The 21,503-nt window shown below is 44.2% G+C and overlaps 3 protein-coding genes across 8 annotated transcripts in view; 1 reads left to right on the top strand and 2 right to left on the bottom strand.

The window, feature by feature from the left end:
- Positions 1-1,055: 1,055 nt before the first annotated feature.
- Positions 1,056-4,890, bottom strand: LOC108920874 (THAP domain-containing protein 5-like). The gene is made up of 3 exons (XM_018729936.1): positions 4,738-4,890; positions 2,893-3,103; positions 1,056-2,359 (listed from the first exon to the last, which is right to left on the bottom strand). The coding sequence occupies exons 1-3, from the start codon at positions 4,857-4,859 to the stop codon at positions 1,634-1,636; spliced, it is 1,059 nt and encodes a 352-aa protein (XP_018585452.1). The 5' UTR covers positions 4,860-4,890; the 3' UTR covers positions 1,056-1,633.
- Positions 4,891-6,405: 1,515 nt separating this feature from the next.
- LOC108921023 (dynamin-1-like protein) lies at positions 6,406-17,626 on the top strand. Of its 4 annotated transcripts, XM_029247523.1 has the most exons (20): positions 6,406-6,422; positions 6,515-6,635; positions 7,597-7,741; positions 8,995-9,041; positions 9,476-9,547; positions 10,051-10,137; positions 10,239-10,401; positions 10,860-10,980; positions 11,185-11,316; positions 11,652-11,858; positions 12,024-12,144; positions 12,236-12,391; positions 13,017-13,106; positions 13,268-13,360; positions 14,011-14,064; positions 14,515-14,586; positions 15,424-15,573; positions 16,160-16,269; positions 16,905-17,064; positions 17,221-17,626. In XM_029247523.1, exons 2-20 carry the CDS (start codon positions 6,534-6,536, stop codon positions 17,275-17,277), a joined length of 2,139 nt encoding a protein of 712 aa, XP_029103356.1. In that variant the 5' UTR covers positions 6,406-6,422; positions 6,515-6,533; the 3' UTR covers positions 17,278-17,626. The 4 variants fall into 4 exon arrangements, with proteins under 4 accessions (XP_029103356.1, XP_029103355.1, XP_018585741.2 ...); XM_029247522.1 differs by having other exon boundaries at positions 6,417-6,635; XM_018730225.2 differs by lacking the exon at positions 14,515-14,586 and having other exon boundaries at positions 6,417-6,635.
- A 930-nt stretch (positions 17,627-18,556) lies between these two features.
- The window catches only part of LOC108920917 (non-muscle caldesmon-like), a 33,240-nt gene continuing 30,293 nt past the window's right edge, over positions 18,557-21,503 (bottom strand). For 2 of the 3 annotated variants that reach the window (XM_018730010.2, XM_018730011.2), the window contains one exon: positions 18,557-20,945. In XM_018730010.2, coding sequence (XP_018585526.1) covers positions 20,932-20,945 — 14 coding nt within the window. In that variant the 3' untranslated portion in view covers positions 18,557-20,931. The remainder of the gene's footprint in view (positions 20,946-21,503) is intronic. The other variant, XM_018730012.2, reaches the window with a different exon arrangement.

The raw sequence follows: 21,503 nt of genomic DNA, 5'->3' as shown, positions 1-21,503 counted from the left end.
CAGGGAGATCCGGTTTCCAGTAACGTTACACAGCGCAGTGTTTTCTCTGGTTCAAAGTTAGACGGGACACTGATGGTCAGCTTTTTTTTCTTTTCCCCTCCCACAAGACAGGTGACAAACATTTTTTTCTCTCTTGATCGAGTTTTCGACAGCATATCAATTACCACGAAGTTTCCAAAGCGGCTCTGTGGTTCATAAAGAAGGGGGGAGTAGTCTGTGATGGCTGTCCAAGTTGGGCACAGACGCGAAGCTATCCAGAAAGAGCGGCCAGATGCAGAGGTTCCGTGAAAAAGCGGGCGGATGGGAACGATGCCAGGAGCATCAGGAACATCGCCAGGTCCCAATGGGGCTGCAGCGCGTCTGGGGGAGCGCCATGATTTCCGTGTTGCTGCGCCGGCACTTCTGTGTCTCCTCTTGCTTAGGATTTGCTGACGCGGACGCTTTAGGACTTTGATTGAGACAGCTGGGTTTGGAACAGCACAGAACACAGCAGCGCAATTTCATAGGTCACTATTACCTTACATGTTCAGCTGAAATAATTTAAAAAAAAAAAAAAAACACAATGTACTCGCTATAATATTATATTATAAATAATGCAGAAACACTTGACAAAATTCACAAACTCATCTGTTTTCCTAAAGGTGTGAGGCTTCCAACAGGCCACACTAGCTGTGATTATAATTACTCTATAGGAAATAGACCAGTGACGCAAACATCCGGCACAGCCGTGTGTCGGCCACAAAGAAGTGAGACAATGTGTGCTGTTCTCAGCTGCCAAATGCATCTTAAGTAATCGCCACTGATTGTCACAATCTTTTGATTAAGAATACCTGAAAGGATGGCAAAAAGCACACGACTGTACAAACTATTAATATTGCACTTACACTATACTATAAATTGTAAATTATTTAGTAATTTTATGAAAGCTGAATATGTTTTTTTTTTACATGAAGAATGCCGGTAATAATTTGGTTAATAATTAATGGGAAATGGTTTGGAATGAATCCACTCTCTAAATAGGTTTTGGACAAAGTTAATACAAAGAATAAGACAAATGGTGTGAGTCTTACGTATACTGCATACTACTTGAAATATTTGAAAGTGGTCGCTGTGGTTTTGATTCTTTCCGGCAGCATGTGAACAACAATGCAAAAAGTAATTGGAAACTTGAAAAAAAAATTAAAATAACGCAGGACATAACAGTAAGAGGACTTCACAGCAAGTCTTTTATTCCATGAACCACAGGTTCATATTTGCTAATAGAAAATGTCTACGGAATATAAAGCCAACGTACTTTGAGTTGTTTATGTGTTGTTACGGTCCCAAAGCACTTTGATATAGAGCTCCATAAAGTAATGTAGATCAACCCTGTTTCTAGACTGCTTTCACTTGGTGGGCAGTGGCATCTAATGGATGGGCATAGTTAGATTAGTCAGTTAGATTACAAAAGACTAGGAGACAAAGCAAAAATGTGGGGGGCACTGTCCACCCCAGCCCCCCCAACATGGATCTGTGATTAGCAATGAATAATAAATAAAATAAAAAAATAAAAGGTAAGCACAAGATATGAGACACGTTACACAACAAAAGTACGCTGCAAGTGATGAGGAAAACGGGGAAACGGAAGAACCCACTAAAGAAACACTGTCGTAAAATATCCTTCTAGTGCTTTCTGCTTCTCCTCAGAAACAATGTTCTCCTTCCTCAGGTGTACAATGGTGTTCTCCAGAGAGTTAATTTTTGCAATGGTGCCCTCCTCTCTTTTCTCCAGCTCCATGATCTTCATGTGGAGGCTGGCAATCTTATTCCACAACTGGTTCTTGTCCATGTCCTGCCTTGAGTAGGAATGCTCCTCCAGGAGACTGCGCTCCACACTCGAGGGCGCCCCCTGCAGGTCCTCGCCGCAGGCTGCACTGGGAGGAGCGCTCTCAGTCCGGCTCGAAGCTGCCTGCAGTCTGTCGGATGAGCCGCTGGGCGGGGATGGTGCTGAAGAGGGAAACTGCTGAGCCTCACTGGGCATGCTCAAACCAGAGTCTATCAGGGCTTCCTCATCTGGCTGCCTGCTGGCTGGCTCTACGAAGCCTGGAGGCAAAACCTGTGGGTGAACCACCTTGTGTGAGCTGGATCCAGCTGGGTCTGAGTCACTTAAGACCATCACCGCAGGTAACTGAGGTCCCTCAACTCCAGGTTCAGATGTTAAGGCTCCTTCAGCTAAATGTATGTCCTCTTCTCTACTGAGTGTCTCCTTTTTCAAAGGCAGGACTGTCCTCTTGACAGGTGAGGAGGATCTGTTGCTCTTAGCATTTACACCTGGTTTAGTCTTGGAATTTTTCTTACTGTTAAGCTTTTTCAGTTCATCCTGGGAGAAAGTGCAAAAAACAATTTGATCGTTCTTTATATATCATAATGAAGTTTGCTGACAGCTAGAAATTAGTCAAGACCATACATTCAAAAATGTCATAACACTTCATGAAACAATGAGTACCATTTTTGATTTTAAAAATAAATTCTTGCTTTTTAACTGAGCAAAAGGGAAAGCTTTAAAGCAAGAGAAGACTTCAGTTAACACACCCTTTGTTCATTAATATTATTATTATTACATAGCTGACATATTTGTCCAAGATGACTTACAACACAAGACAAGTAACTGTACGATGGTTTACCCATTTATACAGCAGGTTATCCTTACTGCAATAATTCATGGTAACTACCTTGATCGAGGGTACTGCAGAAAGGGGTGGGATTTGAATCAAGGACCTTCAGATTACAAAGAGACAGCAGTAACCACTGTGCCATATGGTGACCCTGTATGCACCCACATTCGAAGGTTTACTTCTCACTGCAAAGAAGTACTGAAACTTTTTGGGTAACACTGATATTATATTGCTTCACCTGTATGTTGGGTGACTCCCCAGTGTCATATATGAAGGGAAAGATGGTAGGCACAGCGGTGTGCTTCAGGTAGCGGATCCCCCAGCGCAGGTCGAATGAGTCCTCAGTGAAGTGCTCACTGCAGAGATACTGGTGACGGCTCGGGCTCCACTCCTTCCGCTCCATGTTGTCCACCCACTTTCGGAGCCGCGCCTCATCTCGCAGAGGAAACCTGTCAGGATATTAAGAGTCAAACCATGAGAATAACATACAGGACTGGATCAGAGACGTGGTGACACCAGCGATCAGATATAAGGGCTAATAAAGTACAGATAAAAGCAGCGTGGCCGTTCATTAACCAGACAGCAAGACAGATAAACTTTTGTTTTTAGTCCACTGCCTATTGACAATTATTAATAAAAGCTTAGTATCTCAACTAGTAATGCAGTGTCCCAGACTTCAAAACTTTAGAGCAATAAACTTTTGCTGTTATAAACTTTTTTGAACTGTGTTTGCTATTTATCTTTTTCATAGAGAAAGCTCGCATACCAATTTTTATCACACGTGAAAGCTTCACCGGATGTCGACAGATGGCAATCGCAAATATTCAGAGCTGCCTTATGTTTTTTTGAAAGGGTGGAGACACAAACGGCTGGTGAATAAACTGCAGATGATCCTTCAATCTCTGCCTGTAGTACCTTCAGCTCTCAGCTGATAGGTGAACAGCATACAGTGTGCACTGTTCTTAAAATCTCAATTATGTGTTTCTTTCTTATTATAATACTTGAATTTAGTAATGAATTCTGTGTGATATGTTGGATAAAGAAGGGACCCTGGAGCTGTAGATGAGCAGCAACACTCCGGTCTAGCTCTGGCTGTGGTTCTTTAATGTGCTTTTGTGACTGAAAATGACATGCTTTGCTGCCATCCGAAAAGCCCCGCTGCTGCCTCCCACCCCGTGGAGCTGTGCAAGTCGATGACATGTATTGTACTTATTTATCCTGCACTCTCCTCCAAAATTATGTTTACATCTGATACTTTTCTCCAAAGCAATTTACCATGTTAAGCTGCTTACAATTATCTACCTATTTAAATACACACACAGAGTCTAAAACCACTTGTCCCAAGTGGCGTTGCGGCGAACCAGGGCCTAACCCGGCAACACAGGGCGCAAGGCTGGAGGGAGAGGGGACACACCCAGGAGGGACGCCAGTCTATTGCAAGGCACCCCAAACGGGACTCGAACCCCAGACCCACCAGAGCAGGACCCGGCCAAACCTGCTGCGCCACAACACCCCGGCATTTAAACAGCTGGGTAATTTTACTTGTTCAATTCAGACTAAGTATCTTGCACAAGGGTACTACAGCTGGAGGTGAGACTCAAACCTGTGACCTTTAGACCCAAAAGCAGTAATTATAACCACTACGCAACCCGGCGTTGTACCCCAGACAAGTACTCAAAGTAAATGTAAACAATGTAAATGTAAACAAAAGTACTTTTCACAGACATGGGAATCCCTAAGTGCAGTCAGTTTGTCTCTCTTTTGCAGATATAAAGGACAGCACACAGGTAGCAGCGTACAGAACTGAAAAGGAGTCCCGGCCTCAAGACAACACGCTTCGTGTTACACTCGACTTACGAACGTTTCCAATAATGAACCGTCTCAATGAAGTTTGTAAGTCGGGGACCAGACCAAACGTATTAGCGACTACTGTAACTACTTCGATAGCCACAATTAAAGGAGACTTAGTAGACAAATTAAATTAATTCTGAATAACTACGAACTACTTAGTTTGTAATCCAGCGAGTTATGAATATGAGCATGATGAAGTTAGGTAAGGTTAGGCAGCCGCAGAAAAACTTACGGGTAGAAACTAATTTTCTTGTTGTCTTTTGAAAGCCCTCCTCCGCGGTTTTTACATAGTTTTACTGCGCAATAACGGGGCATTTCAAACGATGAAACGATAAACAACAATTCTGAGCGCATGAAGGCCGACTTGTCACACAAACCATTTCAATTCCGGGTGGTGACGTAGCACATGGCCGGAAGTGACGTCACCGCTTGTCACTACACAGGAAACAACTGCCACACTGAGTCGCTGTCGCTTGGTTTGTTATGGGCGTTAACTGGAATTTCTGATATTACACTTACAACTTATTCATAATAAATTGCCACATCACTGATACCGATAAATAATGCGATATATAAATAAATAGTATAAATAATTTAACTGTAAAAATAAAACTAACGTCTTCACAGATATAACTCTGTGACATGATTCATTTCATTAGTTTTCGAAGGTACACAATACTTTTAATTCCAGATAGGTCGCAAAGTATTGAAATGTCACTTGTTATTATTATTGTTTTAACTACCCAACTGAAAATAGGTCAAGTAAATGCAACATCGTTTTGAAACATATTAGTAACTTTCTCTTTGAACAATGGAATGGAAACATGTCTGGAGCATAGCTTTACATCTGCAGTATATTATATTCGGAGTTATTTGCCTTAAGTTGAAGTGTCTTCTCCAGTATTATTCTCACATGTGAAGTGAGTTACACCCCTGCTTATTTCTTCTGATTTGGTTGCCACAGATCCTCCATATCTGTCTGTCTTCCCACAATTTAAGTGAAAGAGACTGGGCTGCTTTTGCCCTCCACATACCCACATTTTATTTATTTACATTGCAAGTATTTATTTAGCTCACACTTCTTCAAAGTGACTTACATTCTTACATACACAATTTCTACAACTGCTTGTCCCGAGCAGGGTTGTGGCAAGCCAGAGCCTAGCCCGGCAACACAGGGCACCAGGCCCAGAGGGTTGGGGACACACCCCAGGTAGGATACCACAGGGCAACCCCAGCAGGACTCAAACCCCAGACCTACTGCATAGCAGGGCCCGGCCAAACCCACTGTGCCACCACATCCCCCCTACATTGTTATGTTATCTAAAATTATTAATCCATTTATGCATCTGGGTAATTTTACTTTCTTTTTACATCAATTTACGGCAAGTACCTTGCTCGAGGGTACTACAAGTAGAGCTGTGATTCAAAGCTGCAGTATGTAGGTCCAAAGTCAGCAGCTCTAAGCACTACTTTACTAGTTCACCCAGTATTTATATCCCAGATGTCTTGTCTTGAACCCATTAACTCAGTTTCATTGTTTGCTTTGTGTACAGTTTAAAAACTAGATTGTCCTATAGTGCATATTTAATTCATGTGAGATCTTTGATCTATCCAGTACAACTTGTCCGTCGGACTTAGATCAAAACACGCATTTTTCTTCCTCTTTGGGAACCATAATCATTCCAAACAGTTTGACTAACACGGCAAAATATTGAGAGGCACTTCTCCTTAGTTACTGTTGCCTCGACAACGCGTGACACATTTCTGCTTTAGTGACGTCACCGCAGCAACGGTGTTCATTATTCTGGGAAATGTAGTTCATGTATCACTAAGGATCCACTTTGGGGTGCGCTGTGTTGATACTTCAAGTCCCAGAATTCCGCGCTAGAAACTGTACGCAGTTATTGCTGAAGCCGGGTTGGTTAAATGGTGGTTGTGTGGGGACGTTGGATGACTTTGTCGGTGTGTTTCGCGGTGTAGCTGATTATCAGCTCCATTCATTCTGACAGGTGGCGATTCTGCTAGACAATGGAGGCACTTATCCCCGTCATAAATAAACTTCAAGACGTGTTCAACACAGTCGGTGCGGACATAATTCAGCTGCCGCAAATTGCTGTTGTGGGGACACAGGTAAAAAGCGGCAAAATTATCGTTAGCATGTTCATTTAACATGTTTTTAAACCGTCTCATTTGCTCTGCTGTGCACAAACGTTCCGTCATGCGCTGAAAAATGAATCATGAAAAAAATGAATATGAAAATGGATCGCTGCGATGTATGAGCGGCCGCAAAACGACTACTTTCGTTTCGAGCGCTGCTCTGCTACATCTCTAGACTAACACGTTGCATTGAACACATAATCGTTGTTCAACGTGATGCTGAGAGCACACACGAATTCTAGGTTAGAACCAACCAACGTCCAGACCGGGACGAGGCAAGGAACTGGATCGGATCAGTTTTTTTTTTTTTTTTTTTAACGTGTCTGTTTTAGCGCTCATCTTGGAGCTGTCAAATACCGTGCAGCGCATAGCTCGTAATCGAGACCAATGAATTGCTGTGGCTTCCGAGGCAGGTCACGTGACGAGCTGGTCGGAAACACTGGCGCGCATGCGCGGTAGCGACCTTAGCGTCCTAACTGCAAATTGGACTGAAATGCGTAGCATTGTTCTGGACTGCAGTTTCACTGTGTCTCTTTAGCTGCGTTTAAATGTATCCCTTTGTACTTTGTTGCATTTGTGTTTCTGGGTGCACTGTATCAGTCTGATGTGTGCACAGTGTCCATAAAGCACATGATCATAATGATGCATGTCCTTCCCACTCACTCAGTCAGGATATTTCCATATTCCAGCAAAATCTTGAACATGGACACTGTAGTAGAGACACAGAACAACAAATTGCAAGATGACTCTGGTTGATTGCATTCTGATTCACATCTTTTGAGAAAAAAGTCCTGGTCAAGGCAAGGATCCAGTGGTGCGAGTATTTCGTGCTACACACTTGCAGGTTTCTTGTGTTGCGCTGGATAAAAGTGTGAAATGAGAGATGTTCGAAAGGCTCTGCTGTTACCTGACTGTGGGTGCTACCTGTCCTCAGAGCAGTGGGAAGAGCTCTGTGTTGGAGAGCCTCGTGGGTCGTGACCTACTGCCCCGTGGTACTGGCATCGTCACCCGGCGCCCCCTCATCTTGCAACTTGTCCATGTGGACCCAGAGCACCGCAGGAAGACGAGTCAAGAGAACGGTACCTGAAAAAGTCCATCGTGCAGCTTGCTGTTTCTGACCTGTCCGAGGAACTATTGTTATGTTAATTACATTGCATTCAATTGCACTGCACTGAATTGCATTGCATTCCATTACACTGCATTCAGTTGCATTGCATTCAATTACATTACATTCAATTACTTTACTATATGTTGCATTATTCAGTTTTTCCGAGATCAGAACTTTTCTAATTACGTTAAAGCTACCTGCTGCTCTAAAATTCCTCCATACACTTTACTTCATGTACCCTGCTTTATTCTGTGTGTGTTTTGTGTCTGTCTGTGGATTTGTGTTGGTCACGCCTGAGAAGAACAGTGATGCCAGGACATTTTTCTTAAAATAAGCGTCAATTTCCATGGCGTGCATGCAGAAAATTTGCTGAGGTGTGACAATCTGCGACTTTTAAACCAAGTTGCTTTGTAAACAGCAGGAGAGAAAATTCCGGTAGTGCTGCAAACGAACCTAAAAGCGCATTGTAACTCCTGTCTGGTTTTTACATTTATCTTAATGTATTCTGCAAGTACTCATCTTTTAGATCTGCTTTTGAGGTTATGTTTTTCGTGTCCAAAGTATGGCACCCAGACTCCATGGATCAGAAAGAAACACTCAGGGTTTCCCTGCAAGGCAACGAAACAGACACTGTGGAGTTGTACGCTCAAAGTAAATATTAACGTGGTTGCATTTTCATGCAATACTATGGTACGCCCAGAATAAGAGCTCTACTAATGCCAGTCCAAGTGCCGAACCGCGACTCTGAATCTGACTGCTGCTGTACTTTTGATGCTTGTCAGAACACTTGTGTCTGTGTGAGACTCTTCACAAAGAACACGGTACAATTGCGTTGCTGCCCCGAACGATGTTCTGCTGGGGAGAAGTGTCCTGTTTAGACCGGCGCTTTAAACAAACGTCGCAGTTTTTGCATCGCCTGGTTATGTAGCCTCTGTGCCTTTCCATAATATGTTGCATCGTTTAAAATAATCTTGGCCCTTGTGTGGTTGTCACAGATGTCTGCGGAAACGTTCGTAGACATTGGCCTGAATACAAACCACATAAATCTACATTCAGCTGAATAAATTGAACAGCCCCACTTAAAGGAGACAAGCAAAAAGATGCCATCATTAACTTGTTTATGTGCTGTTTGGACTCACCCCCTCCACCCCACCCCTCGTAACTGATTACATTTTTTCCCTTTTCCTGGCAGTTTGTGACCTCAGCGTGGTTTTATTTTGGCAGGTGTGGAGAATGAAGAATGGGGGAAGTTCCTGCACACGAAAAACAAGGTTGGTTACTCTGTTTGGATGGAGGTGCAGTTGTGGTACCATGCTGTGCTCCACAGGAAGTGCGTTCTGTTTTCTTTAACTGTGTAATGAGCTGTCGCAATAATGACTTTGTTTGCCATAGAATGAGAAGTCATGATACTGGGGAAGTTTTTCAGGTTCGTCATTCTTGGCATATTTTACAGAATTTTTCGAACCTTCCCTCTTTTGAAAAAGAGGCAAAACAAAAGTGAGGAATGCTGGAGGTGGAGGGCATGATAAAGTGGAGGAAGACCAGTCTGTGAAAGATTTGAGCTGGCCGAGCATTACGGGCTCATGAATTGGCCATTATTTCTGCGTTATTAAGCGTTCTTTTCCTAACTGATATCTGCTTATACTTTATGATATGTTTTGTGAACATTTTTGAAGAAAAATATGTCAATGGTTTCCATCTCCAGGTCTACACAGATTTTGATGAAATCAGACAAGAGATTGAAATGGAAACTGAGAGAATTTCAGGCACGAATAAGGTAAAACGGCACATTCACCTCCTACGAAGGTCGAGGGCTTCTGGCTCCTGGATATTGAAGCAGATTGCAGGTCAATGTCTTCAGTGTGCTTCATTGTAAGACAGAATTCCATATGGTTTAATCCCTTCAAGTTCATCCTTCTAGCTTGGGTTTCAGCTAATTTCCATATCTCCCGGACAGCATGGTGGCACAGCGAGAAGCGCTGTTGTCTTGCAACGTCTAGATGGTGCAAGGGGACGTGGGCTATTTTCCCAGTTTCGTCCCACAGCCCAAACGCATGCTTTCACGTGAAATGTTGACTCTCAATTGCCCATAGTGTGTGTTTGTGTGTATGGGAGTGTGTCTCACCGGTGTGTAGATGAGTGACTCATTGTGAGTAGTCTATCTAGTGTTGTTGATCACCTTGGGTCAAAAGGTGTGGGCTGATGCTACCATATACTGTTCATTGGAAGTCTCTTTGGAAAAAAGCTTCTGCTAAATGAAGAAATGTACATTTCTTCTAGGGCATCAGCGATGAACCCATTCATCTGAAAATCTTCTCTTCTCATGTGGTGAACCTCACCCTTGTGGACCTGCCAGGCATCACAAAGGTACTGCCCCTTAGCTTATGTGTCCATGATGTTGACAAGGTGACTGTTAGCTCTAGTGATCATGGTGTGCAGGGGATTCACCTTTAGTTCACTCTGATCAGGTTCCAGTGGGCGACCAGCCAAAAGACATTGAGATCCAGATCCGAGACCTGATCTTGAAGTACATCAGTAACCCCAACTGCATTATCCTGGCTGTCACTGCTGCTAACACAGACATGGCCACCTCTGAGGCCCTGAAAGTGGCCCGGGAAGTCGACCCCGATGGTAAGTTTTGCTACCGCCTTCACACAGACCACCTGCATGCAAGCCACCTCTTCGGAGCACTTCTCCCGTAACAGAGCTGCGGTGCGACCCTCTGTTGAAATGTCACCCCTGCCTTCCAGGGCTGAGGCCTCTGCTGACTAACGTGACTCATGAAAGGCAACATTTTAAAAGCAATTTTAAAACTGAAAGCTCCGATCCAGCCGTCACGTAACTTATGAGTACGGTATGAAAAGGCTGCACAGTTAATTACATTTATTTATTTAGCAGACGCGTTTCTCCAAAGTGACGTACGCACATCTCTGAGAACAATACAAAGAGTGTGTAACGCCAACAGAGGGAGAGATCTTGATGTACAGACACACAGACCCAGGGGCCTGTAGGGCTACTGCAGTGTAAAGTACAGTAGATGCTGTGGGCAGTATGACCCCTGTATCCCCCTGTTGTGCTGCTGTGGACAGGCCGCAGGACTCTGGCCGTTGTGACCAAACTGGACCTGATGGATGCTGGCACCGATGCGATGGATGTGCTAATGGGCAGAGTCATTCCCGTCAAACTGGGGCTCATCGGAGTGGTCAACAGGTACGTCTCTGGCGCTCGCGTTCAGCTGATCTCGGTCACATAGCGTCACTAAAGTGTTGGCAAGTGAGCTTAGTGGTCGAGGAGCTGGAGTTGTACCTTTGAATCCAAAATAAATTGCTCTGCATATTAACAGAATGATTTTGAGTGAAAATAATGAGCAAAAACTGAGTGCATGATCCATCTGGATGTATTTGCTTCATGCAGAAGTCAGCTGGACATTAACACCAAGAAGACCGTGGCCGACGCAATTCGAGACGAGCACAACTTCCTGCAGAAGAGGTATCCTTCGCTTGCCAACAGGAATGGAACGAAATATCTGGCCAAGACACTGAACAGGTGCGGAGACCTTCTCTTCTTCATTGATGACGCAGAGTGTGACATTTGCTGAGGTTCTGGAGAGCAGCTTTTTTTTTTTTCTTTCAATACAACGCTGCCCGTCTGTGGTGAAGAATCATGTGATTTAAATAAGATGATTTAATCTTTTTTTTTTTTTTGTCCCTAATGTCACAAATGAAGCTTGATTTATTTTCTCGTTTTCAAGGAGCTTTGTTGGCGCTTCCAAAGTTGAGGAGACATTTTGGCCTTAAATGCTTTCTGTCCTTTCTCGTGCGTGTTTCCGCCGCTCTCCGACTGACCGATGCGCGCGTTCATCCGCGTGTGTCGTGACGCAGACTTCTGATGCACCACATCCGCGACTGTCTCCCGGAGCTCAAGACCAGGATCAACGTGCTGGCGGCGCAGTACCAGTCACTGCTTAGCAGCTACGGTGAGCCAGTGGAGGACCAGAGCGCCACGTTGCTGCAGCTCATCACCAAGTTCGCTGCCGAATACTGCAACACCATCGAGGGAACGGCCAAGTACATCGAGACGGCGGAGCTGTGAGTGTCTGCCACGGAGTGGGGGTGGGGGTGCGCGGTGAGAGCGACTCATTCATTTGGGATGAACACAGCGGTGAGAAGTGCTCAGGTTTGTCGTTTTTTATCGTGATTTGTCATTTTCAACGTCGTCTTGTGACTACCGTGCGTGTCATTGACGCCGCTCAGGTGCGGAGGAGCCCGGATCTGCTACATATTCCACGAAACGTTTGGTCGAACGCTGGAGTCGGTGGATCCACTCGGAGGACTTACGACCATCGATGTGCTGACCGCCATCAGGAATGCCACAGTAGGTGTTGTGCAGTCCACGGTGACTCCTAGCAGGTGATGGGGGAGGCCTGACAGACAGCATCAATGAGGGTGTTTCCTTGTGTCCCCAGGGACCACGTCCTGCCCTCTTTGTGCCCGAGGTGTCTTTTGAGCTGCTGGTGAAGAGGCAGATAAAACGGCTAGAGGAGCCCAGCCTGCGCTGTGTGGAGTTGGTGCATGAGGAGATGCAGAGGATCATCCAGCACTGCAGTAACTACAGCACCCAGGTACATACACACACCCTGGTTCACCCACAGACCTATTATGGACAACTGGGAGTATAGTGTTACAGCTGCTGTCTTTGGACATGAAGGTCGCACGTTTGAATCCCACCTCCAGCTGTAGTACCCTTGAACAAGGTACTTACCCTAAATAGCTCCAGTAAAATTACCCAGCTGTACAAATAGGTAAATGCTGATAGATTAACATTGCAAGTCGCTTTGGAGAAAAGTATGAGATGATGTATAAATGTAAAATATTACAGTAACTACAGTGTGCAGGTACATAGCTGTACACACACAGGTGTGTGTGCACACACCCATATTGTGAGAATTTTACACTGAATATGCAATATTCACAAAATATCCATGCAATAAAAGATCCTTGCTTTCACTGCAAAACAAAAATCAAATAAACACAACAGACTAAACATTCCTGAACTTTTTTCTGCACAGCTTTTATGCAAACTCTACTTTTTTGTAGTTTGCTGTCCTTGTGGTAGCATTTTTGTAATTTTATTTCTTACTTTGGTAAGAAAAACAAATCACACTTACACCATGACAGACAAACATACACACACACACTGCTCTACCTGTGGTACTGTTGCCCTACACTTTACACTGTTTGCCCCAGGAACTGCTGCGGTTTCCAAAACTCCATGAAGCCATTGTAGAAGTTGTTACGTCTCTCCTTAGGAAGCGGCTTCCTATTACCAACGACATGGTGAGTTAACAGTCACAGCATCTCACACACACACAGTCTTGCTGAAGTTATTACTACTATTATTATTAGAGGCAGCAGCAGTAGAGCCTATTTGTTACTAAAAGAAAAACACAAGAGAAGCCTTGAAGGTAATTTTTTAAGACTGCTTTGCTTCACTCCAGGTACACAACCTTGTGGCCATCGAGCTGGCCTACATCAACACCAAGCACCCAGACTTTGCTGATGCCTGTGGGCTCATGAACAACAACATAGAGGTGAGGCTTGATGACGGCAAACAACATGTGCTGGGATTGTATATATTATGATATTATGTATACCGGCGGGGGCGCGGTGGGTTGGACCGGGTCCTGCTCTCTGGTGGGTCTGGGGTTCGAGTCCCGCTTGGGGTGCCTTGCGATGGACTGGCGTCCCGTCCTGAGTGTGTCCCCTCCCCCTCTGGCCTTACGCCCTGTGTTGCCGGGTTAGGCTCCGGTTCCCCGCAACCCTGTATGGGACAAGCGGTTCAGAAAATGTATGTATACCGCTACTGTAAGGCTCTTTTTGTGGGAGTTAGTTTAAAAAAATACTTCTGCAATGGCCTCATGGAGTATCAGGGACAGCTAGTAGGATAGTGGTTAGAGCTGCTGCCTTTGGACCCAAAGGTTATAGGTTCAAATCTCACCTCTGGCTGTAGTATCTGTGAGCAAGGTACTTACCCTAAACTACCCTGTTGTGTAAATGTAAGTAATTTTTCTTAACATTGTGTCTCTGGAGAAAAGTGTCAGTTAAACGAATACATGTAAAAGACATATCTGGCTAAATATGAGGACGAAAACTGTAGGGATCCTCTGTGGAGGTACGTTTTCAATGTTGGTGTGGCATGGGAAGCAGGCAGCTGGCAACAATGTTGGTTCCAATTCCCCAGGAACAGAGGCGTAACCGAATGAGAGAGCTGCCATCCACCGCCCCTCGGGAAAAGGTACACCAGCGACGCCAACCCACTCTTCTCTACTTATTCCTGAACGTCCCTTGTTCTCCGTCCCTCTTTACTGTCTCACTGGGATGATGAGAATAGGGTTTGTACGGTTCTGAAGGGCAGTTTTCATGGGGTGGAAATTCTGTAGATGAATTTTCGATACTCCGAGAAACATTCGTCATCATTAACCGTGTGTTTCTTTTTTATGTATTGTATTTCTTGGAGAAATTTGACAGTTTTGTCTCTTGAAATGTAATCCCCTGTACTCATTCCGGATGGAACGGTGCAGGTAGCCGTAGCCGTTCTCTAAGTGTGGCTGAACAGTAAGTGCTGTGACACACGTTTCAGTAGGTAAACTGGAGTCCCCGCCACTCCTGATTGCCTTATCTAACAAACAACCTGTAGCTATTTCCAAACTTGTGTCCGCTCTGCTCTCTCTCCCTCTCTCTCGAGTCCCAAAAGGGTCCTGGAGGGCAGCCCCCTCCGAATGATCCCCCTGTCCCAACGGAGCTGGAGGGGTCCAAGGTGTGTGTCTGTGTGTGCTGCTTGCTACATGGTCTTTGCATGTTGGATGTCACCCCCACACCCCCACCACCCAGGATATGTAACCCCTAACCTGGGTATTTGGTCCAAATGATGTCTGAATCCATTTGCTCACTCAAGGATCTATCTCCTTGTACTGAAACTTGTCTTTTTTCACAATGAACTATGAAAACTATGTAGCCTGGACTGTCACTAATTTTCTACAGAAGCCACAGCAGTCAGGTGTGAAACGGTAGATGTGATGTGCCATTCCTGTCCCGTAGGTTCACTGCCCAGACTATGGTTAAGGTTGGGGTTCTATCTATAAGGATTAGAGTTCAGTCTTTCAGGATTGTATCTGATGGGTACAGGTGTGGTGTTAAGTTTGACAGCTGCTTAACAGATCACCCAGTGATGTTTCTCTTCTTAGATTATCAGTTTAATGTCATCAGTCTGTCCTCATTGAGTGAATTCCCTGTGCCTTTGTTGACTGCCCCATAAGAACGAGCAAAATGAGCATCGTGCCCTTTTTATTCTTCGTGATCCTGCTCCTTACTGGCAAAATGGGAGTGTTTTTTAAAGAAACTTTTCTTGTAGAGATACTTAGAGCTGCTAAAAATGTGAAAATATGAAGCTGGCTTGTGACCTGTAGTTGTAGACGTATGAGGGGAAATTAGGAATCTACCTCTATGGCCACTTGGGAAGTATAATACTCCATGCTCCCGATACTCACCCCCCGTACCAGGTCCAGCGCTTGTTGTCCGTGTTGACGATGAAGCGCTTGGTGGTGCGCGCTCAGATGACGGCTTGCTGATGGTGTGTAACCTAACTGTTCCCCAGGGTGCTGGTGGTGAGCCAGAGGCCAGCACAGGGACCTGGAGGGGCATGCTGAAGAAAGGAGAGGAGGGTCCAGCGGAAGAGAAGGCAAAGGCCCAGGGCTCCTTGCCTGCCAGTCCCCAGAAGGGCCATGCTGTCAACCTGTTGGATGTGGTAGGTGATCTAGCAGGGACCCAACGTGCAGCAGGCCTTGTCTGATCTCATCTAGCTTTCAGAGATCGTGCTGAAGAACTTCACCATCCTCAAAACAGCTTGTCTTCTCAAGACATTTTGTGGATGTTACCAGCATTTTGTGTTTTATTTCTAGCTTCTGTATTACATTTTTTTTAAGTTGTAGAAGAACATGTACTGCCTTCTGAAATTGCTTTATAGGTTACATACATGTGGATGTTTACTGAAGCAATTCAAGCCAACTATCCAACTTAAAAATGAGATACACAAAGGAAGGATTGTGATGGATTCTCTTGGCTTGTTACTTGTAGTTTTGATTTCATAAAACAGAAGCTTGAGTGCAGCAACCAGTGTCCGTCCATAAAACTTCAGCTGGTCCAAAAGTGGCCGTGACTTGACCGCCTCACTTACTAGCGACATTCCTGTCCTACTGACCACACTGACCTTTGTCATCCTGTTTCATGGTTGCACCATCTGACTGGCCTGTGTGGGCTAATGCTATGGCTGGACTGTGCCTTTACTCTGTGTCACCCCAGTCCCACAGCCCATTTTTGCTTCTGTTCTGTAGCCTGTCCCTGTTGCTAGGAAGCTCTCGGCTCGTGAGCAGCGTGACTGCGAGGTCATTGAGCGACTCATTAAATCATACTTCCTCATTGTGAGGAAGAACATCCAGGACAGGTATTGTAGCTGCTTTCCTTCTTAAAGCAAATCAGTATATACTGTGCTGCTTGAAAGTGTGTGAACCCTTGTGTCCCTTGGTTTTACCGCAAAATGGTTTTTAAAATGAGAATCAGTATTTCTCATGTGACAGAATGGGGGTTTTAATGACCAATTCCATGTTTCTTTAGTGGAAATCATGTGTGGTAGAAACACAAGTAGTGCAGGTATAAAAATAAGTGAAGCCCAAGTTACATTTGTTAAACCAGGTAGGTAAGTAGAATCAGGAGTGTAAATCATAGTCATTTATACATTTTATAATAAACTAAGTTTATTTTAATATTTTCTACAAGAATAATGACCATCCCTGTAGGGTTCACATACACTCAGGCAGCACTGATTTTTCAAAATATTTTTATATCAGTAATTTCCCTAAAGTAAAAATGATTAAAATCCCATCTCTAAGTGCACAACATTAACATCGAACCTTTCGATCACAAGTCCAGTCCAGCACTGCTTGTTGTTTGCCGCACATTGGTGTTATAGGGAAAATGACTATTGGTTTTGCAGTAGGATTCCAGAGATGTCACGACATAAGTCTCGAGAGTGTGTGATGGTGTGTGTAAGCTGCTGCTACTGCTTCTCCTTCTGCACAGTGTGCCCAAGGCAGTAATGCACTTTCTGGTGAACCATGTGAAAGACAACCTGCAGAGTGAGCTGGTGGGGCAGCTCTACAAGTCTGGGCTGCTAGATGACCTGCTGAAGGAGTCTGAGGACATGGCACAGCGTCGCAAAGAGGCCGCCGACATGCTGAAGGTGTGTACTTCACACATACACACAATTAACAGGACGTACTCAAACACACACATGCTGATGCTCACCTTGAAAGTTATATTTCTGAGGCAGTGGGAAGGCGTTTGTTTCTTGGTCCTATACAGTCTGTTTGAGCCATGACCCTGTCCCTGTCCCCAGGCCCTACAGAAGGCCAGCCATGTCATCGCGGAGATCCGAGAAATACACCTTTGGTGAGGACACCGGGACCTGCCTGCCTACCTCCCCACTGACCCAGGTCTTCTGAAGAAGCCTGGGACAGAGACAAAGCCAACATGAAAATGCACTGTTGTGAATTATTGTGTATCAGGTTCGTTGAATGGACTCTGCTACATAAAGGTCATGGAGAAGCACGAATAATTAGCCCACTTGTTTGACACTGTAGTTCATTTGTAATTAAATGAAATTCGCATAACTCGCTGTACTGTTATATCAGGGATATGTGACCCCTTGTATAGCTAAAATTAAAGCTGAAATACAAACTTAGTGGTGCTGCTGGACTTTGTATGGTCTTTCTTGCAAGGTTTGACTTTGGCCTTTTTTTTTTTTTTTTAACAGAATTATTAAAAATTGAGCATTTATAAACAAAACTAAACTGGCATGTTAGCTTTGCCTCAACTAGGCCTCTCCAACAATGGCTTATTTCTGAGGCTGCAAAATTACTCCATCCCACACTTTTTTTTTTTTTTTAAAGAAACTTGTGTTTTAGCAACGTCACAGTAAATAAAAATAATAAGAAAGAAAAATCTGTGCACTCTTTGACTAATTTCCCCTTTGAAGGAAATCACTGCAATATAATTATATAATTTGCGCAGTTGGCAGAAGGAAACCGCAGTGATATTTACCAAGTATTTCATGTCCTTGTTGGCACTTTATGATTCAGTCTGTGAACAGGGGTGTCCCTTCCAGGGAAATCACTGCTATATATATATATATATATATATATATATATGGTTACTTCAGTAATTACTATAATTTGCTGCACCTCCAACGATTTGTTCCCCAACAAGCTAGTGGATGGATGGGTGCGGGGGGGGGGTGGTACCCTTGGTAGAAGTTGCAGCTAATTAAATATTTTGCTTGTGGGCCCCCTTCAGTATCGTCACCCCTCCGGTCACAGCCTTCACTGTAGCTGTACCTCCTTTTGGAGAAAACAAATTTGAACTTTAAAGGCGAGGCTGCAATAACTACGTCTCACCAGTAGGTGTCACAAAAATCACAGACAGGCTCACACACATAGAGTCTACAACCACTTGTCCCAAGCAGGGTCAAGGCAACACAGGGGGCAGGGACACACCCTGGCGGGACGCCAGTCTGCCGCAAGGCACCCCAAGCAGGGCTCAAACCCCGGACCCACCACAGCGGGCCCTGGCCAAACCCGCTGCACCACCACACCCCCCAACAGACATGCTACTTCGCAATGAATTTTCAGTCCATTGCATCTCTGTCGTGTGTCCATTGTTGTGTCTTGTGTTGTCTTTCACTCGCTGCTGTTAGACTGTGCATAATGGAGATCACAAGCTGTGTTTATCTTATTACCTTACAAAGCATGAGTTATACTAACAGAAATCTACACAGAAATCACTTTTGGACTTTTTGCTCTTTATTTTGGTTGTAATCAATGATATAATGGCTAACTATTAATTTAGCAAGAAGCCATCCGCTAAAACAGACATAGCCGGAGTGTTTACACAGTAACAGAAGCTGTAGGCGTACTGCAAAGTCACAATTTGCATTGCTTTGCTCAAAACATCTAAAAACAAAATGAGAAGGACAGTTACTGTGCACAATGCTGAGACTCAGTCTGGGTTTCGACCAATCACGTTACGGTCAAAGATGTGCTCTGGACATTAGAATCACCTATATTTGACACTGGAGAAGGTGCCCACATCAGCATTACGATCACTGTGCATACGGACCCTGGAATGAAGGAAACTGCTGACAGCGGTAGCAGCTGGACATAAGAGACAGGAAAGTACCATGGTCCTATAATGACACCGCGAAAGAAACAGATGAGCCTTGTTTTGCGTCTTCTGGATGCAGCCAAAGTAGAGGGGTTCCGACTCAGTTGTGGCCTTACTGTGGTACCTTTTTAGACAGTGCAGACACCCATGCAGGTGCAGTAAACAGACTTTTCTCCAACACCATTTTTAACACATCTTCTACCAACATATTTCTATTCAAATATTTATTTGGAAAACAGTTCTACTTTAATGTAGGTGTCCAAAGAAAAATGGAATACATATCGCTGTAAGTTTTTTCCCCATGATTTATCTCCACCAAAGTTCTTTAATCATACTATTTTTTTTCTTTTGTACATGGGGCATTAGAGTAAATTACTCTTTTACCCTGGCTGTAGATAATCTCATATTTATTTCCTTGACATGATCCTACCTGATGGAAACTGTAACCTCCTTTGCCATAAACTTGTGGACTTTCCATGTGCTGTGTGTGGTTTGCTGGAGGTACGATAGCTGGCAACGTGTCAGTATGCTGTGTTTCTGTGAGCAGTGCAACAGCATTCAGTCACCTAGGGAAAACCATTAGACGACAACCCTTCAGATGTCACCTTTGCAGAGAACTGAAGTTCTGGGTTGCCCCTGAGGAAGTGCTAGATGAAGCCACAACAGGTGTGGTCCTCTCCTGCTGGCCATCTTGGGGAGAGTAACTTCTTTGTGCCTCAGAGCCACTCAAGGGTGTCTCAGGTGTGCTGAGGTAAGAGAACAGCTGGGAAAGACGTTGTTCCTGCAACATCACTACATGCAGCTGCTGCCGTGCTCTGACAACAAGGAGCACACAGGATGTTATTGAGCAGCCTTCATCCCATACCTAACATGGCCAATACATTCATTTATTCGTTTATTTCTTTTAGGTACCAGGTGACACCACCGAGTGCCTCTGGTGGATTTAGGTTTTGGGGAAATACCCATGTTTTGTCTACAACATACAGAGCTATGTAACATGTGCCAAAACAGAAGCAGGAATAGACTGTATAAATGCAAAAACACACCATTGTTATAAGATTTCTGTCTGAAAGACATTTTTTTCCTCAATATGTATCTGAGCAAGAAGGAACGACAACTACTCAAATATAAAAATAAAATAACTGCTTTATAGTTCCAAGGTTTTTATACCGTTTTCTGTAAATGTGTCTAATGGCTTCTGAGACCTGCATACAAAGTGAGCAAGCATGAAATATGAAGCTGTGACATAAACTGTATATACTGCAGAACTCAGTCCTAAACAACAGCCCTAACACTTATGTATTTACCAGATCTTTGCTTTGCTGTTAAAAGTGTGCATGTCATATTTGTGTCCTGAAGTACTTAGTGAGCTACTAACATCAGTACCACTACCAGCTACAGAGAATCAAAATGCAGCCTGAAGTTTTGCCTGAACAACAGGGTTTGTGCGAGACAGGTAACTTGGACAAGAGGCAGCGTAAATTCTGCACTGCCTGTGTTTGGCACCATCCTTCGGCATGGCTACTGGAACCCTGCTCCACGTCACAGAACCCCCTTCTACATATATAAAATCTGCACGAGATGGATGATGAATTGCTTTCTTACGTTTCAGTTGCGTTTGCTGTTCTAATGCTAAATCAGACCTACAAGATGTTATTTAAGCTTTCACAGCATCCTGTTCTAATTAAAGAAGAGATCTGTGCAAAGGCAGTGTAAGTGTAAAAGGTGGGATTTAAATACAGTGCACATATACCTCTTTGTTTCATTTTGTTCAACCCACCACCCCCCCAACGAGATATCCCTTTTCCCTGTTTGGTATTCCATGTCTGCATAGCAACAGGGAGAATCCGGTGTTTGATTGGCTCCAGCTCTCTCAAGTTCCTTGTGGTTAGTGCTCTGTTCCTGAAATGAAAATAAATGAAAACAATGCATGAGAATTCCTGAAAAAGACATCAGGACACAAAGTAGCCTGTAGTTATGAAAGGTGTATACTGCTAATTGCTGTCCACGAGTTGAAGCTGGAGCACAGATGGGTCATGCAACAACACAATGATCCCAAATATACAAGTCAACAGCACAATGGAGAAAATTAAAGTTATGGAGAGGCCTCGGCAAAGTCCAAACTGGAATCGGACTGAGCTGTTGTGGCAGGACCTGTGTATGCTCAAAAACCTGGAAGTGTGGCTGAGCTGAAGCATTTCTGCACGGAGGAGTGGTTAAAAACTCCTCCAAAGCAATGTGAAACACTGCATAACGGTAAAGGGGACAAATATTTTTTCCACAGTTACACACACATTGAAGCATATGTGAATGCCACTTCCCTGAATCCAAAGGCAAACAGAAAACCACAAGCGTCCATGTGCAAAAAGATATGCACACATTTCCATTCATTCATTCAGCAGACGCTTTTCTTCAAAACGACGTACATCTCATAGAAAATACAATGTGTGCATTACATTA

This window comes from Scleropages formosus, chromosome 21 (genome assembly GCF_900964775.1).
Source record: "Scleropages formosus chromosome 21, fSclFor1.1, whole genome shotgun sequence".
NCBI lineage: Eukaryota > Metazoa > Chordata > Actinopteri > Osteoglossiformes > Osteoglossidae > Scleropages > Scleropages formosus.
Note: the sequence above shows the minus strand (reverse complement) of the source record. Positions and strands in the feature narration are given on the sequence as shown.

Coding starts and splice junctions, on each gene's coding strand:
- LOC108921023 (XM_018730226.2), top strand. CDS start 6,534: ATGGAGGCACTTATCCCCGTCATAAATAAACTTCAAGACGTGTTCAAC. Junction 12,392..13,016: donor GCAGTAACTACAGCACCCAG/GTACATACACAC, acceptor TGTTTGCCCCAG/GAACTGCTGCGGTTTCCAAA. Junction 13,361..14,010: donor TCATGAACAACAACATAGAG/GTGAGGCTTGAT, acceptor CCAATTCCCCAG/GAACAGAGGCGTAACCGAAT.
- LOC108920874 (XM_018729936.1), bottom strand. CDS start 4,859: ATGCGCTCAGAATTGTTGTTTATCGTTTCATCGTTTGAAATGCCCCGT. Junction 3,104..4,737: donor AAGAAAATTAGTTTCTACCC/GTAAGTTTTTCT, acceptor ATATCCTGACAG/GTTTCCTCTGCGAGATGAGG. Junction 2,360..2,892: donor GGGAGTCACCCAACATACAG/GTGAAGCAATAT, acceptor ACTTTCTCCCAG/GATGAACTGAAAAAGCTTAA.